We start from the raw sequence: 19,289 nt of genomic DNA, 5'->3' as shown, positions 1-19,289 counted from the left end.
GAATTTGATGAGAATTTCAGAGGTAAAGGATTTTCAAAGGTTTTATATTAACAAGTTTTCAAATGAATGCTATTCAAATGTGTTCAAATAACATGTTTTATGAATTCTATGATTAAATTGTTTGTGAATGTCATGAGACTACAAGTGCATATTTACGAAATACTTTTATTCCCTAACTTATCCCTTTCTCGTATCTACTCAGATGTCTTTGTGACTCACACGTTATTTTCCCTATTTATTTTGTTGCAGATCAGTGATAGTGTCTAATAGCTACTTGATGCATAAAAGGTCAGTCACGTTCTGTTGATGAGTTGGTCTTTACTTTATGTTATAATTTCAAATTATGAACATGTTTATGTTGATGTTGTCAATGTTGGGCATTTTACATTGATAATATTAAGTATGAGATTATGATAATGGCTCGAGAGCCTATATGGACACCCAAGGGAGCTATTGATATTAAATGTTAATGTGCACTTTAACAGTGGCACTTATTGATATATTTATATATATATATATATATATATTCTTGAGTTTTCACAATTAAATTGAGAAGTTTCTTAATTGTGCACTAAGATGTATGAATACTTGTACTACAATTATGTATGTTAATGAATGGATGAGATGCTTCTGCATGTAATGATGAATGTTTAATAATGTTATGATGAGGGGCTTGCTTGGGCTTAATGAGTTATGCTTGTTTGGGTCCATGCACCGATTACGATCCCTTCAGAAAATGAGATGTGACAATGAGGTGGGGGAAAAAGTTCAAAGATGAAGACTTAAAGTTCTAATTTTGGCATTGTGCTAGATCTCCAAACCAAATAGAGTTCAAGAGGTAAATTGAACTTCTGTGCTCCATGAATGAGGCTGTATACAACCACTTGATTGAGAACTAGGACGTTGTGCACTAATGTCAAGCATTCTTCTTCGATTTCTCCAAGTGTAATGTCATTAACAACAATGTGTGTGAGACATTTGATAGAGTTATAATAGAAGTAAGATGAAAAGCAATCATCAGCATGCTTGAGGATATCAAGCTTTATGTGATGAGGAGATTGGTTTAAAATAGGGAATATGGGATGAAGTGGAAAATTGAGTATGGCCCTCGTGTAGTCACTAAATTAGAGAAGTATAAGGGGTTGGTAGCTAAATGGGAGGTGGATCAAAATCAGGCCCATTTGTATGAAGTCTTCTAGGAAAATCCTAAAAAATAGGTAAGGGAGAGCTACACGATATCTTTGTAGCATGTAACATGTAGTTGTTGAACTTGAGACATTAGTGGAGTGCCATGCTGCATGCCATCAATGCTATCTATTATGAGCGAGATGACTATACAAAGTATCTAGCAAACTATTTTTAAAAAAGTGAATACCTTAAGGCTTATGAACAATTGCTTAATCTTGTTAGAGGGCCATTGTTCTGGCCTTAGTGGAATGTGGAGGTTGTCTTACCTCTATGTATGAAGTGATATGCTAGACGACCCAAGAAAAAGAGAAAAAAAGAACAAGGTGAAGGGCTAAAGAAAAGTATACTGAGGGTTGGAAAGATAATGAAATGCTCTATTTGCCATCAAGAAAGACATAATAGGTCAAATTATCTTATGCACCAAATAAGTGTTATCTTTATGTATCTTGTTGCTTTATTTAGTTATTATTTATATTGCTGGTTATTTACTTTTTCTAATTTGCATGTTTAGGGTCAGACAAGCATACAGAAAAGTCATAGTCGAAAGAGGAAATCTTCTGCTAGTATAGCAAATGAAGCTACTAGTGGTGCACCAAGTGAACCTACTACTGGTGCACCAAATGACTTGCTGCTGGTGCAAGTCAACCTACTACTAATGCAAGTTAAGGTGTTGCTGGGTCCATTGCATCTATCGCTATCAAGAGGAAAAAAGTGGGGGTTACTAAAAGAACCTAATCTATTGCTTCAACTACAGAAGGCTTCAGTTCAGATGATGTTGCTATCCTAAGACTGAAATTGAAGCATGCAAGCCCTTAAAGGTAAGGATAGCAACCTATTGACGTTAAACCCAATTTGTCTCAACACCTACATCTCCTCCAAAATAGATTTTTGTTATAAATGTGAGTAACAATTTAGTCTCTGTTCATGTCATGTTGTTTAATGATTTTGCTAGATGGATATTTAAAGATTTAGTGTGCATGCATCTTTCAATAGGTTGAAAGGCTAAATCAATTGGTTGTTGCAACCGACCATAGGGATTCAAGGTCATTCATATCCAATAGGCAGCTATTGGTGAGAAAAATTGTGACTTGCATTATGATCATATTGCTTTAGCATTATTTTTGCAATTCTAACCGCGAGAAATTGCAAAATAAAAGCAACCCAAGAGATCGGATTCGGTTGCTGATTTGCCCACTCATGAAAGCATTAAAAATTACTAGAACTTGTTGTGGTTTGTTGTGTGGTTTATATGCCGTCTTGGTATAATTATATGGTATATTTGGTTTGGTTAATAGGTACTTAAATGTTGTGTAAATGTTGCTACCATGTTTCTATCAATATTATATGTATCTAAGTGGCTTTCTTTTGTAATTAGCATGTATCGTACAAGGGCTTTATTTGATTTTGGTCAAAGTCATGTTACAAGCCTCTTGTAAAGGTTTTGTAAATTGTTTTTGCATATATATATATATATATATATATATATATATATATATAAGTGCCTTTTCTTTCTTAAGAAGATAAATGTTCTTATTGTCTCTTCTTTCATATTATAATTGTTGAAGTATTTTTTAAAGCAATAATAAAGCTACTATATGGCTCCATTTACTTTTATTTTAGTCCAATATATGCATCATTGAAATGATACCAACAACAAAAGACATTTAATAATATGAAAAGTGAGTTATCTATATTTTTTTCAATTTAATCCCTAAATTTTATTCAATTTAATCTCCGTATATCAATTTTTTTTTAATTTAGTACTTGTATCGTAATTTTTTTCCCTTTAATTTAGTCCTTTTGATTTTTTTAGGTGGAGAAAACTTTTTTTCTTGATTTGCCACGTGGCACTACCATGTCAGTATGTTAGTGCCATGTGGCGCTACCATTTTCAATATGGATTGCCACGTCACTTTGAAATATTGATATGATACTATTATATCAGCGTGTTAGTCACTTCTCCATTATTACATTATCGAAATGTGCCACGTAAGTGCCATGTCAATACTTATGTAATGCATTTTAATGGTCAAATTAGCTTAAAGAAAGGGATTAAATTAGAATAATTTTTAAAATTAAATAATTAAATTTTTTTAATTTTGAATATATGAATTAAATTGGACAAAATGTGAGTGGATACTTTTCGCAAATAAAAAGTTTTAAAAGCTAATTAAAATATATATTTTATTTTGTTGAAAAAAGAGTACATTCCTAGCAGAGTGAGCAGCCAGCAAGCCAAGTAAAGCTCGTTGAAAGAGCAAAAACCCAACAAATCGCAAAATCCTAAGCCTCTTAAGGAAAAAAATGCCCATAATCTCCTTTCCTTTCTATGCCAATGTAAACCTGCCAATTCAAAGCTGTTCAATTAGACGACACAATTGGTTTGTATATCATGGCATTGGCAGTGGCAGTAGAAGCTTTGATTTGGGCTTGGGTTGCAGCGAATCTCAATTCTTTTGCAACACCCCTAATTTGGGTGTTGGTGTCATCAAGAGGGAACGCCGTCGCAGCGGCCTTATCAGGGCCGCTGGCTCTGACTACTATACCACTTTGAACGTCAGTCCCGGCGCCACTTTGCAAGAGATTAAGGCGTCTTACAGGAAGCTTGCACGCAAGGTATTTGTTTTATGAGTTGCACTGTCTGCAATTGCCTATTACTTATCTTTTGGCAGATTTTATTGGATCTTTGCTTGGCGAAATTCAATCATTGGATTTGCCTTTTCATTGCTTCTGAAGGATTGTAGATTGTTGACAACAAATAATAGTGAAAGTGATTGAACTTTGAAATTTGGAAACACGCATTGCATTGCTGCGGGCAATTTCTCTTTTAATTTTATTTGCATCATAAATGTAATGAATTGAAAAGAAATATAAAATAGTGGATTAATTAATTGATTGATTTGATATTAGATTAACCATTTTAGAAATCAATCTGCATATGATTTCTTAATCCAAAGTATAAAAAAAGAAAAAAGAAAAGAAACACTTGGTTATAGATTCAACTCCTAATCAAGGAGTTGTACCCTTCAAAATTTTAAGTAATTGAAAGCTTGATAAGAAGAAGATGCTTAAAAATTTTTCCCAAATGTTATAAAATATGCCAATTTTTAATATTTACATACCATTACCATATATCATTCTCTATTAAAAAGTGATGTTGTCACCTTTCGATTTCTATGTTTAATTTTTTCATAAAATATCTTTAATATGTTTTCTTTTTTTGCCTTATTCATACCATAAATTCCTAATGTTTGGACTCAATTTTCATAGTAAAACTCATAAATCTCTCAATTATTCTACTTGACTGATTTTTATTCTAATGTTGTGGAATTAGAGGTAAGGAACTACTTGAGGCAAGTTTTTTATAATGGGATATTTTAGGCAAGTTTTAAGTTACAAGTGTTGCAATTTTGTTATATTGAAAAGAAAAGACCATTAAAGATGCTGAGAATTAAAGCTAAAAAAGAAAAAAAAAGAAACTAAGAAGTTGTGTGAGAAAGAAGCCTAAATTTGTAAAAAGAAAGAACCAAGGCCTAATACTATTGGCACATTACAGTCAGAAAAATAGGAAAATTTAAAGAGTAGAAACTGTGCTTACCTTCCTTGGCCAATTAGGGTACTCAAAACAGGTGAAAATGCAGAAAGAACCAGGCACTGTTCTAATAATAATGCCTGCTCTTCAACTTTAGTATACTGTACATGCGGAGAAAGAGTAAGAAATGATCCTTATTTTATATAACTATGTTTAAAGCAAGAGAAAATGAGTAAATAAAGAGGGAAAAGTCAAGTTATCAAGTTTGAGAAAATTCAACTCATTCAAAACTGCTTCAAAGAGAGAGTTCAAGTTGATGTCATGCCAGTCAACTAGTTGCTTTGAATAGTGAGTGTTCTTCTGAGATATCCGCACAAGCTTCTAGATAATTGGAATAGTGTATTTTAGTTGCATTCAATGTCTTTGAATTTGATCTGAAGCTATGGACTCTCTTTGGCTCTAATGCCAGTGTCAAGTGACATCATTGTCTTATTAGCAGGTAAATCCACTTCTTTAATATGTAGAAAAAACCGAGGTCTCTTTAATTATGGGGAGAATAAAAATAATTAAAAAACCCTAAAATTATTAGTGCTATCTTTTAAAAAACTTTCTATTGCATCCAGTGCACTAGACTATCTGGGTTTGAATCTAGGCCAGGTTTCTGATGATCAGCTTATATGGATTTGGCTTAAGAGATCAGGAATTTCAGGTTTTTGTTTTGTGAATAAGGGATGTATAGTTATCGGAGTTTGAGGGTGAAATGATGTCTACAAATAAGAAGAATTTTTGCTAGAATTTTCATCATAATAACGATATGATTGTAGAAAATCAACAAGGATAGGTGCCAGGATGCAAAAATACTTGTATGCAGTAAACTAACTATAGGAGGTGCTTAAATTACAGGATTTTGGAATAAGATTCAAAAGGCCTGCCTTGCATTGCAATTGATGGGATTTAGAAGAAACTTGTGTTAGAGATTGAGAGACAGCTTTGCTGGTCCAAGAAGATATGAAGAGAAGGATCTGCAATCAAAAAGAACTTGTATTATTGTAGATTTATAAAACTGCTCAATTGATGGAGCCCTAAGAATGGCTAGCTTTAAATTTGTCTCTGATGCATTGGGATTTTGAACAGTTTCTTTTCTTTTGCTTTTGTTTTTTTGGGTGGGGGGGGGGGGGGGGGGGGGGGGGCGGGCGGGGAAGGGAAGGTTGGGAGGCAAGGCTGCTGGCCCACAGTTTGGGCTAGTTCATGCAAATCCTACCATTTGGGATGGTCAAGAAAGATTGGCAACCAACAATTGGATTACCCCACCAAAAGAAATAAGTAAGGAGAAATCATTTTACTGTGCTAGAGAAACTAGTAAATGTTAGGAAATTGTATTGTCTCTGGTTCTTTTAATAGCAACAACCTAACAAGCTATAGATTGCAACAGATTTGGGTGGATAGACTTCCCTAGGTTACGACAGGATTAACTGAAAAGTAGATGGACTAATAAAGATTAAGACAATAGTAAATATATTCACTGGGTAGCTCCTTTTCTCCTTCATTCTATTTCCACAATCTTGACTAAAAAAGGGGAAAAGAAGAGAGTTTTCAACAGTCTTCTGATATTTTCTTTCCCTCCCCTATTTCCCTTTCCTTTTATATAGCAAAGTGTTTGTGTAGGAATATAGAACGAATGTTGTTTCTTTATGGGACAGACCTGCCCATATTGCATATGTTTGTAAAGACATTCTTGGTTCGCCAAACGAGTATTTTATTGTTGTTACTTGAAGCAAAACTGTACTTTCAAGTCTCGCCTTAAAACTCTCTCAACATGAATAATTTGAAAATGATTGAATAGGAAATATGTTGGCACAAGTTCTGATCATTTGGTATATTCCTACTTATTTTACTTTATTTTATTTTTGATAAATCTAATAGGGCTAAGGGGGGATAAGGGAATTAGACGTTGAATGTTGATCCTTCATTGGAGGGTTAAGAACTGCTAGGTCAAGTCCAAGTTATTGGACTATGCGAGTATATGTTTCACTTATTGATTCTTTAGGTTACATCTTGTGAAATAATTGATATATCCTTTGAAACAGTATCATCCAGATATGAACAAGAGTCCTGGATCAGAAGAGAAGTTCAAAGAGATTAGTGCTGCATATGAGGTAATTACTATTGTTTTAAAATGCTGCTTTGTCTATTAGTATTCTTATTTTTTTATCCCAAAATCTTTTCCTTGTCGTATTGCATTGTTTTCAGTCGCTATGATAAAATTTTATTGTTGTCATTTTGTTCATCTTCAGTCTTTCACTCATTTAGTATGGTTTTCTGCACTGAGATTTCTTAGTTTCCATAATTTTTTAATTGAGGCGGTAGATAAAACAGTATAAATTTTGTTGGATTCTATTGATGGTATTGTACTTGCAATTTATTCTTCTTTTTCATGTTGTGTTGTAATGAAGCATTTATGTAGGTCCTATCAGATAATGAGAAACGATCTTTATATGATCGCCTTGGTGAGGCAGGTTTACAAGGAGGATATGATGGATCAGGTGGTGCTTCACCAGAGGTAAGATCATAGTGAATTCTACTGCTTACTGCAAGTATTGAATGATGCATGATTATCCTTCACATTTTATGATTGATCAAATTTTCATTTTTAGGTTGATCCATTTGAAGTGTATAATGCATTCTTTGGCGGTTCAGATGGTTTCTTTGGTGGAATGGGTGAACCAGGAGGCTTTAGCTTCGATTTGAGAAATAAGGGAAACAACAGTCTTGACATTCGGTAACATCTACTTGGATGATTGTTGTTGGCTGTTACTTATTATTGCTGCCCTTCTTGTTCTGATATTAAAGTTGTGGCCCATTATCTTAGCAGTGAAATAATATTTTATAAGGTTGATAACAAATTTAACATGCATTCTAATGGTTTGCCATTTGTTTCATCATTTACTTTCAGTTACTAAATGAGGCTCTAGTGAAGCTAGGAACAAGTCAAAGAATGGTGCATATGATCAATTAAAAAATTGAGGCAACTCCTTATGGCACATCTTTTTTTTTTAACTTCTATTTTTTTATATATAAAATGAATGTTGTGGGGGAGCGTATATTGAGAATAACTAGACAGTCTACCAATGCCATGGTCTCCTACATATTTATATTAAAATATTAAGTACAGAATACACCCTTTATCCTAATTACTTGGCAGTAAATGTATCTCCTCTTGTTTTAGGCTTAATGATTAATGTGCCTTTGATTCTCTCTCTCTCTGTGGAACATGGGTCAATGTGCACCCTAAGCGTAATATGCTTCAATGTGTCTCAAAACTTTTATTTTCAGTTGATAGCTTGGGTTGTTAAAGAAAATTTGTTTGTGTTGTAATCAGCCGTGAAGTCTTTTTATACCAAATCATGTTGCATTGTCTATAATATGCTCTCATGTGCCTTGTTGATTATATACCTATACCCTATTGACTATAGGCAAGTGGTTAAAAAGTATAGTAAAGATGATGGTGAAGTTGATTCTGGGCACCCTTGGAAACATTAAATGCATTTGTAATTTATTTTTTTCTTAGTAACTATACAATGGGATTATAATTAATTTAATTCTTTTTTTTTTTTTTTTGGGATTTGGTTCATTTTCATGTTTGTCTTTTATGTTTTAGGCCCCTAAACCAAGTAACAGCAGTTGTTTTCTTTTGGGGACAATGTTTTTTGATGAAAATATATATTCTTTTCCACAAGTTTTCTGCTGAAACTGATGGAACCTTTGTCTTCAAACATTCCTCTTTTCATATAACTTGACCGTCCTTCAACTGTGACAAGACTGCTGCTACTTGCAATCAGCTATAGTTCCCCATGCAATTAATTTTTATCTGAACTGATTTGGGGCAGCAACCCTCTTTTTTGGTACATAATTCTCATTTTCTCACTTTGAATTTCATAATGTTGCAGGTATGACCTTTATTTGAACTTTGAGGAATCCGTGTACGGAGGAGAGCATGAAATTAAGATATCCTGTCTTGAAACATGTGATGATTGCGGTGGAACAGGTGCTAAATCTAGTAGTTGCATAAAATCATGCAGTGGTTGTGGGGGTAGAGGAGTGGTCATGAAATCTCAAAGGACTCCGTTTGGAATGGTATCACAGGTACATTAACATGATGACAGCATTAAAGTGATTGATGATGCCATAATTGTTGAGCCTTAAAGTTTTCTTGTTTCTAAATTTTTATTTTCTATTGGAGGTTTTCTTGCCAACTTATAGAGGGAACTTTAGTAGTTTTTTATCTTACCATCTACATACTTTATATGGAACCTGAGTTCATAAGTTTAATCCATGCTGCCTATTGAGCTCCTTGGCACCAAAGCTCAAGTCTGTCTTGAACTTGGAAATTTCACTTAAAATGGGAAAAAAAAGAAAAGAATAAGAATTATTGAGGTTGAGTGAGGGTTGTGACATATGTCAAAAATAGGCTTGCCACATCCCATCCCTCCCTTTCTTATTTTTGCTTTTGACAGTGATCACATCTTGGTTCCAGGTTTGCTTTAGTATGACTTTAGGATGAGTAGCAAGCAGTTGGGACAGTGTGATATGGAAGGAAAGGCTTACAATTTCCATTATGTCAATAAAGGCTAATCTGCAGTCTGAAAGAAGCATTATACCTCCAAATTGATGATTCCTAAATGCAGAGAGTTATCTTTTTGGGAATAATATGATGCAGCTTTGTGTACTTCTAAAGTCATAAGCCTTCCCCCTCTTGGTTTGAGACTTAATAAGTGTCTGCCTTTTCTATTGTACCATGTAGTTTAAGATTTAAATAATCTTATCCCATGCTTACTTTTTTTTCCTTCTCATGAGTTTTATATTTGTGCTAGCCCCATTATTGTCATTGATTGCATATTTGGTTTAATGCTCTCAAGCCGGCATTGCATATGCTTCATAGGCTCATAGGTTAAGACATTTAGTCCAGTATAAGTGTAGTAAGCACAGGTGCAATTGTTTAACTTTAACAATATGTTACTTGACCCTCCTATAATTTTAGAATTCCTTTCCTATCTTTGGCATATACTCTATAATCATACCTTATGTTTTCTAGGTTTCTACTTGCTCAAAATGTGGTGGCAATGGCAAGATAATCACTGATAAATGTCGAAGATGTGGTGGCAGCTGTAAAGTAAAGGTGAAACGAAGTATGAGAGTCATCATACCGCCTGGTGTTAGTGACGGTTCCACAATGCGAATACAAGGAGAGGGCAATTTTGATAAGAAAAGGTATATAATCTAGTTGAGATTTTGCTGGTGTTAGTACGGTCTTTGTATTTGGAGATCTTTTCTTTTTTTTTTTTTTTTTTGGATAAGTGCATTTGGAGATCTGAAGTTGGGTGAGTTGACTGTAGATGTTTACCGTGATTCTCTGGTTTCTGCTATGTAATGGGCTAATGGCACCCAAATTGAGTAAGATTGATCTTAGGGGTGGAATTGAGAGAAGTGGAAAGCAATATCAAGAAGTGAAGCATGTGTTAAAACTTAGAAATACTGGTTCTGTTGGCTTCTGTTTTGTGAAAGAGGCTATTTCTCCTGTCAGTTCAAGCTGCTGTATCTTGTCTTTCCTTTTTTTTTGAAACTATTCATGTTCATGAATCATTTGTTTTTTCAATATTTGGTATAAATGACTCTTCACGTTGTTTTCTCCGTCATTTATTTGCTGTTCAACTTTTCATTTGTTTTTACTGTTATCCAAGTTAATGCTATAAAAGTGGACGGTGATTGCTCAGACGTACAGCTTTTTGTTAATTTTGAATACAATAAGGTTCCTCAGCCATTACATTCTTATTAGAAACAAAGAGAAAAAGATTCAGGTTGAGATTTGGGCATCTTATCTTGTTCCCCATGGTCATTTTGTATTTTGAAAATCTTAATGATTCAAATTTTTTAACCTTTGTTTTATCTTATACATTCTGGTTTATTATGTTAATTATAGCAAGGAAACTTTTAACTTATGAAAATACAACCACATCTCTCTCTCTAGGGGATTAGCTGGTGATCTCTTCATAGTCCTCCATATACGTGAAAAGCAAGGAATTTGGAGAGATGGCCTCAATCTTTACTCAAAGATCAATGTTGACTACACCGAGGCAATACTCGGGACAGTGGTGAAGGTACTCTTTTGACTTTTTATCCTCCTATTCAATTAATCATCAACCTTAATGCCTATGGCTAGTATATCTATGTTTAAGAAATTGAATGTATAAGGCAAGGTGTTTAAGAAAAGTAAGCCTTTTTTGGAGTCTTTTTTTTATTAAAAACATATTAGAAAGAATTAATTTAATAAAAATTTGTGTGCATAGCTTTATCCCATATTGAAGATACAAGTTTCCACTGATAACTAAATTAGTATAAAAGTTAAACAACATAAGTTCAGAAATCGAATGTACACACATCATCACAAAACCTCAGAAAACATCACATGGAAATACTTAAAAGGCAAAAAAAAAATAAAAAAAAATAAATAAAGCTTCAAACTGATAGTGAACAAAGTTGTAAGATGCTAAAGTTAGAAGTTTCTTTCTTGCCCTTACAGGCTTTAACTAAGTTTGCTAGAACCATAAATAAACCCACAAAACAGTGGCAGGAACACATTTAAATTCCTCAATCTACTTACTCTAGAAGCCTATTTGATGCTTTATTTTTAACATAGATCATAACTCATTTTAAATAATGAAATAAGTAAAAAGCAAAGGAAAAAAATCACGAGTTACAAATAACAGTTGAAGATGATAGCTATGCCATTTTCAACTTTTTGTTTTCTGAACCCTTGCAGGGAAAGCGTGAATTAAGAATGGGGTTGGGTATGGCTTGCCTTTACCTTCTAAATATGGGTTGGATTATGTCTAATTTATGTCTGAACAAACTGGAGACAGTTAGCGCACTCCACATGCAAACAATAATTGAAAGTGCACCATATTATTCCTGAAAAAAGAAGCTCATGCTAAGGTGGAGTCCTGTATTATCGCGGCAGCCCAGGCATTTGAACTGTCCCTGCTTCAAGGTGCACTTAGAAAATAGATTCAAAAGATTATGTTGGTTTTCAGCTTCAAACTTTTTCCTTTCTACAAGCCTGATTTTGTTTGTATTCATCACTTTTTAAGAACTCACATTCTTAATATAACCTATTTCTGTGATGCTTAGGGCCCAAGAACCAACCTTTTTGCATTTGCTTAGCTGTTAAGCATCCAACTCAAAATGAATTGGCTATAGGTGGAACAAGTTGAGAGGCCCAACGAAGTATAAGACCACAATAAACTCCAAAGGAAACCTATGTGGGATAGTAATACTTAAGGACTTTCTCTCAAGTACTGCTCTACTGGAATGACTAAGACAAAGTAACTAAAAAACTAGGGCTACAAAGAACAAATATGGTAACAAACTACTTGGGCTATGATATCATGTTAGGCATCCAATCTAAAATGACTTGGCATTTGTGGGAGAGCCCTTGTTGAATACAAGGCCACAATGGACTCCAAACTAAACAATATAGGATAAAACCACTAAAAGTAGTTTTGTTTTGAGATATTTGAGTTCATATTCACATGCTTTGAATGTTTTGAGCTCATATCAAGTACCACAAAGCTAAGCGTGTATACACTTATTTTTATGTTTAATATTTTTAGGTTTGTGTGTGATCAAGCTCATCATAGATTTAAGCTTTCTGGTCTCTAATTTTCTATGTGTCTGAGAGATCTTTTCTGATCTTTAATTTCTAATCATTAATCTTAAAGTAACTTCAGGTAGAAACTGTTGAAGGTATGAAAGATCTTCAAATCCCCTGTGGGATTCAGCCTGGTGATAAAGTGAAACTCTCACGCCTGGGGATTCCAGATGTCAATAAACCTTCAGTTAGAGGTGACCATCACTTTATCGTGAATGTTCTGATCCCGAAAGATATCAGGTATTTATCTGGGTAATACCTGTTTACCCTTCATGCATCTTCAAAAGTTACAGGTGCAGTGGTTTTGTTTCTGTGGACATTGTTTCGAAATTTCTTTTCACTCCAGAAGAAGGGTTGAGGTAACCTTATTATTGAGACTTGGTTCTATAGTTACAATAGGGAACGGTAACAATTTTGTTTTATTCTGAGATTACATTGACAATAAAGCTTGGAATTCTTTCTTTGTGGGGTTGCCTTGGAACAAGGTGATTGTGATGTAGAACAGCTGGAACTAGAGATAAAATGGCAAATTAGAATTAGACAGAAGAAATTAGAGAGGAACAGTGGAAATTGAGGAGAAACAGAAGATGTAGGGTGAGAAAACCAGAATAATCAACAGAGGGTAAAACATCTCAATACTCAATTTTATTCATCATCCAAAACCTACCCGAAACTGAAATAACTGAAGTATTTAATAAACTAAACCAAAACCCTAATAACAACACAACGTACCAAATATAACCTAGTAACTCCAATAAGATAAAACGCTGAGAGATTCTTCATCCGATTGTGAAAATATGTATTCTTTTTCTTTCTTACAGACCAAGGCAAAAGTTCATGAATCTCCACCAGGTGAGGATTGTTTACTTGACAAAACATGAACTTCTGAATGCAGTAGCATGTTAGGTTGCAGTTAGCTGGAACAAATGGTCTCGAAGTGACAGGTTACACTAGTCCCTGATGTTCATGGTGTGAACTGTTAGTCAATTACCTTTAGATCCTAATAATAGTTAACCGATGAGGTGAGGTCATAAAATCTCTTTTTTAATATCTTTAGTGTCAGGGTTTAGGGTACCACGTGAATGTCTCCTACAGCTTTTCCATAATTAGCTTTCCCACCTTAATAGGGTTTAATCAGTTGATCCTTTGCCTACTCCATAAAAACCATTAGTTGTGGATGCAAGGGTTTAGTTTTACAACTAAACGGGAGCACACTGGATATTTAGTTGTCGTCGTTGGACTTTCTTACTATTTATTTTCTTTTGCTAGGGTTGGCAGAGTTCCTCTAATATACAATGTCGAATCATGTCCCTAAAACTTGCCAATGAACTACACTTTTGATTCTTTTTGTTTTTGGACAAATCACAGAAAAAAGAGATATTTCCTTTTGTTTCTGTCTTTGCTTGCTAGATCTGAAATCTAGGATCCTGCAATTGTCAAGATCAATTTCAGTTAAGGCTAGGACTTATTAACTAGAAAAACCAAATTCTATGCTTTTCTAATGAGTTACTCTTCAAGATACAAAATTTCAGCAAACATTAGTTAACTGTCTATACTCAAAGTACTTGATTAACTGTTTTATCCTGTTCGAAATTATTAAAAAATTGTCAACCATGTTCAGTGAATTACATATTTAAATGTATGGTTGGAAAACTATTGTGGAAAGCTGCCTTGGAAAAGTGTGATTTAAAATTTTGAGTGTGGCATTACTGTGAAAAAGTGTTGTGATGAGTTAAAGTGTCCAAAAAGGCTTTAAAAAATGAAATGCTGAGTTGTGCAAGGATATAAATTATTGGCTGTCGGGGACCACAAAAAATTGGTGATGTGGTTCAAAAGCCAAAATCTTTTGGTTGTTTGCCATTGGCGTGAGGTTGAAAAGCAGCTTCTCACTTCAATGCCAAGCGGATTTAGGTGTCCAACTTGTCAATTGACAATTGGTGGAGAGGTAGAATGTGAATAGAATGCCATCAAAACCTATACTCAACTGATATGGAATGACACCATTTAGCTATCTCTCTCACACATGGGCCTAATACTAACTATGGAGACAAATAAGTCTTATGCATGGGATAATGAACTCAGAGCAAGAAAAAGCAACTAACATAATAAACAGGTAAACAGACAAATTGGCTGTGATATCACGTTAAGCATCCTATATAAAATCGATTGTCCATAAGGTGGGAAGCCTTACTCAAGTAAAAAGTTGTAACAAATCTCGAAAACAATTCATGTGGAAAAAAAGACTTAACACAAACCATACCTCTTTTTGAACTAAAACCTGGAATGGTATTGAATGTCTGGTTTGGTAGTCGTTCAGGCATCCTTGTGTTGCTCCCTACTATGATTTTGGGTAGTTAGTTACTCATTGATGCTTTGAAGAGTTGATGAAATGCTTGACAATGTGTTTTAGATTATTTTTTACTTTCTGAGAAGATTAATTAGGATGTTTTCCATTCATAATGGATGGTATTTCTTTAAGGAAGAGCTATCATTTTAGGATTGCTACTCACTAGATGAGAGATTGATGCATTGATTATGATGTGATTTTATTATTTGTTGGAATTTCAGGTAAATTTAAATTTTGACAATTTCATTCACAATTGCATAACCTTTTTATTAAGGAGTAGCTATATTAGGTTAGGTAGCCATTGAACAGTTCCTTAGATGACAATGTCATTCATAATGGTTGATATTGAGATCATGAGCTATGCTATATGTGTCTATATACTCGACTTGCCTTTTTCTTAAAGACTTCGACTTGCAAAGTCAACTAAAAAGGGTCCAAAAGTTGGAAATAGATACTTGGATATGTCTTGAAAAGTCTTGAAGATTTAAAAAATATAATTCCTCATATAAATAAGATTTCTTTTTATTTTGTATTGAACAAAAATAAAAGAAATAACTTTTCTCTTAAAACTTTATATCTATTAGATTTATTTTAACTATTATTGATTTCAAAGATTGCTTTTGTCTAAAAATAATTAAATACTTTTTTTTCAATAACCTAAAACCCATATATAATCAACTAGTTAAGAGCCCTAAACATAAAAAAGTTCAAGTTGTTAACCCTGTTGCTGTTGGCCAGATTGACATCATCCTTCACCATAACCCTGTTTGATGAAGCCACATATAAATGAAATCTAGGTCCAAATATCAACTTCTTTTCCAAGCTCAAGTTAGAATAAAAGAACAGCCAATGCCCTCAATTTATTCTTCCTACTATTGCAGCTTCAGTTGCAGACTTGAATTCCCTCTCTTCTCTCCCTCTTTGTGCAAACTTGGATTAACCTTTGCTATTTCCATTTTTTGAGCCTAGATACTAGTTGATAGAAACTTATTAGAGGACTGGCTCTCACCAGCACTGATGGTGCTCAAACAAAAATGGACTTTCGATCTCCTCCAACCTTTACCTCTACGTTGGGGGGTAATTGAACCAAGCGAAGTTGTGTTGATATAGTGCCATGCTTAGAACAACTCAATTAAAAACTCAAGGCTCAAGCGTGGTGGAGTTTTATTTTTTTAACTTGGGCTTGGCTTGAAAACTAATCGAGCTACTCAAGCTCAACTTGATTTGGCACAATTACATATTATCATCAATCCATGTAAAGACCTTGACACTCAATTCATGTTATGAGTTTGAGCTTCAATTCAAAACTCAAGTAAAAGTTGAAAATATGTAAAAAATATTATTCCTTCTATTTCAAATTGAATGTCAACTTACAATTCTTTAGTTAAACAAAACCAACTTTGATCAGTATTCTTTTTTGAAAGGCTAAATGCTTTGATCATTATTTATTATAATATCATGTGTAATTAAAATTTAAAAAATCAATTTTCAAATCTTAGTTTTTTTAATTTTAAATCCACATAGTATCACAAAAAATTATGGTTAATGTTGGTTAGATTTGACCTTATAAAAATGCAAAGTGATTCAATTTGAAACGAAGGGGACATATTTTATTTATATTGTATAAAATATGTAATCAGAAGCTAGATTAATCTGGAGAGCCACTTGAGCCGAGTGGTAAAATGTTCGAACTTGGCTAGCCTTGTTGCTTGAGTAGCTCGATGGTGAACAAGTCAAGCTCATGTATTCATTAAGCTGAGCTACTTAGGCTCGCAAGTAGCTTGACTTGTCTATTTTGCAACCACCTGAGCTTGACTTTGGTCTGATCTATCTATGAAGAAGCCATGATTAAATTTTCAATGCAGTGTCAGAACCATATCATACTCGTACTAGTTGTGTCATGTCAAAACTAGTATATCACCCTAAGCTGTTAAGTCAATGTTAGAGATCGGGAGGCTATCTAAGTGGACAGGCACTGTGTTATTTTTCCTTTTTTTTGCTTTACATTACTGAGAAAGTAACTGACAATGATTTTTATGCTTATCAACGAGACAAAGCCCGATATACATTGTTAAGTCACTGATATTTAAGCAAGATTTTATAGGATACCTGGTGAAAGGAAATGTATTTTAATTCTATAATAGAAGACACCTGCAGACTAATCTAGTCTCTCATAGCTAGAACTAGCAACATGCTCGTGCTTTGTGTGAGTTTAATACTTTAACTAATATTTTGAAATTAAAAAGATAATAAATTAAGTAAACTTATTTATTCACTCATCATAGAATGACAAAGATTTATGAGAAAATATGCGATAATCTGTCAAAAGAATAGTTAAAGAAAATAAGAGAGCATAAGACAAGGCAAAATGGAAGATTATTTTTATTTACAATTTCTAGATATAATTGAGACGAATTTTGATAAATGACAACAACACTGAGGGTGAAACATGAAATGTTAATCGGAAGACAAAACAGACACCTCCTAAGAGTTTGTTTAAGTGTATATATATATATATTTGTGTTTGTGTGTTGTGTGTGTGTGTACATATATATATATATATTTATATATATATGTACTAATTTAATAACAAAATCATCTTTTTAACTATAATATTACCCATTCAATTGACCTGGTTGAATGGGAAACTGAGCCTCTACCACTTAAGCATGAAATGGTAAACACATATGTTTTTATAATTTGGTTGTCACTATAGTTTTCTTATCTAATTGTCATGAGAGAGTTTTTTTTGCCCTTGGAGCCTAAGACTTGGTATGATGGTAATGATAGTAACAAAGAGCGTGCACTTGTTGAGGAATTGGCTTCACTCAAAGCATCTAGCAAAAGCTATGCTTCATCTGATGGTATTGGCTCTTTTTCCATTTATGATTTCCTAATTGAAAGAGATTATTGGTGGATGTATTTTAAAAACTTATTGGTTTCATTTATTCTTTTATGTGATTGTATCTTCCAGGGATGAATGAAGTTAGTGCATCAAAAGTGTGTGCTTCAAGCAAAAGGGTTAATGGCGTTTCATCTTTGTGGAACTCAATTAAGGCCTTCTTGGGGTATATTTTACTGGCAGTTCTGTAATATAAAATTGCTTCTGAATTCTTAGATCTTCCAAAATAGAGCCTAAGAAAATCCATGCCTGAGTCTGTTTCGTTTTTTTGGCATTCATTCTCCTACATTTTAGATTAATTTCTTTTTAATTGGAAGAAAGGGGATTCGACCCTTGCTCTTTAAGTAGGGATTATGCACCAACTAATGAGTCAAATGTTCGGATGTTATATTTTAGATTAATTTGATCATTGGGGTTTTCAGAATTTAAATTGAAACACAAAATGTCAGGGTATCTTGGAACTGAGAGGGCTACTTACCTACTTAAAATTAGATACGGTGCATAAAGTTATTAAGCACTGGTATGGTCTAAATAGTCATCATTGAATATCTAATGTGAGATATCAGATGTGCAACTTCTGTGTTTGCAGCGAATTCAGATGTATGCTTTTGAATTCCTCGAGACAGTGTTTGCTTAAATGCAAGAAATATAAGTTGTTTTGAATTCAATGCCCATTATCTATGATGCTATGTTCTCATTATGTCAAATTTCTTAGCTTTTTCCCCTTCTAACACAGGTCTATTCTTGTTGCTCATCCACCTCTTTGATTTGCCTAAAAACTTGCAGGCAAAGGCAGCCGGGAGAAGGGTTTGCATCAATTACTGCAGTCACATCAGCATCACTGTGGTCTCGCAGCAAGCCAGATCTCGTATTAACAGTTTCATATTTTGCGATTTTCTTATATACCTGTATCTTTACCTGTACTCATAGGATCAAAAACGACTTGCGGTTGAGACGAAGGGAACACTCATCATAGAAAACTAAAAGAGCACTAAGACGAGATCTCCAGACATGAGTAATTAGAGGAATCTAACAGGTTCAAAACTTGTATTAGACATGCGACTGTTGACATCGTATAAATCACAGGTTCATATAAATGCCAAATCTGCATTTCCAGATTAGGGTTTGGCTTCCCGAAACTGCATTTCGGAAGCTAAGCCATTCTAGTTTGAAATCTATAAGTAATTTGATTCAAGATAATTAAGTAAATTTTAACAAATAAGTCCATAGTTATTCGGAGGTCAAATCCAGAGGCAATGAAGAAGATCAATACAGGACAATTTCCTAGGGTTGATGGTTTCTTCTGTTGACCTCCAAACTATTTTACATCCAGGTCCCATTTTATTCTTTCCAATCACAAGAAAGTTTTGAAAACATTTTCCAAAAACTAATTTTATAATTTCCAAACGAGGCCTCGGATTTGATTCCAATTTATATTTTTAATCTGATTCAAAATAATTAAGAAAATTGAAACAAATAAGTCCATAGCTAGTCAGAGGTCAAATCAAGAAGCTATACGAAAGATGAAACAATCTGTAAGAGGGCATAAGGCAATTTCCTGGAGTAGAGGATTTTTCTGTCGACCTCGAAATTATTTTTACATCCACATCCGTTT

At 33.8% G+C, this 19,289-nt stretch overlaps 1 protein-coding gene across 1 annotated transcript; it reads left to right on the top strand.

Annotated features, from left to right (window-relative positions):
* The first annotated feature begins 3,392 nt into the window (after positions 1-3,392).
* On the top strand, positions 3,393-18,771 carry LOC18604392 (Molecular chaperone Hsp40/DnaJ family protein). Its single transcript, XM_007036851.3, has 11 exons — positions 3,393-3,804; positions 6,808-6,876; positions 7,185-7,280; positions 7,375-7,499; positions 8,668-8,863; positions 9,813-9,988; positions 10,746-10,875; positions 12,505-12,665; positions 17,563-17,636; positions 17,747-17,840; positions 18,461-18,771. The coding sequence occupies exons 1-11, from the start codon at positions 3,493-3,495 to the stop codon at positions 18,648-18,650; spliced, it is 1,623 nt and encodes a 540-aa protein (XP_007036913.3). The 5' UTR covers positions 3,393-3,492; the 3' UTR covers positions 18,651-18,771.
* The last annotated feature ends 518 nt before the right edge of the window (positions 18,772-19,289 follow it).

Source organism: Theobroma cacao, chromosome 3 (genome assembly GCF_053813885.1).
Source record: "Theobroma cacao isolate CCN51 chromosome 3, ASM5381388v1, whole genome shotgun sequence".
Classification (NCBI taxonomy): domain Eukaryota; kingdom Viridiplantae; phylum Streptophyta; class Magnoliopsida; order Malvales; family Malvaceae; genus Theobroma; species Theobroma cacao.
Note: the sequence above shows the minus strand (reverse complement) of the source record. Positions and strands in the feature narration are given on the sequence as shown.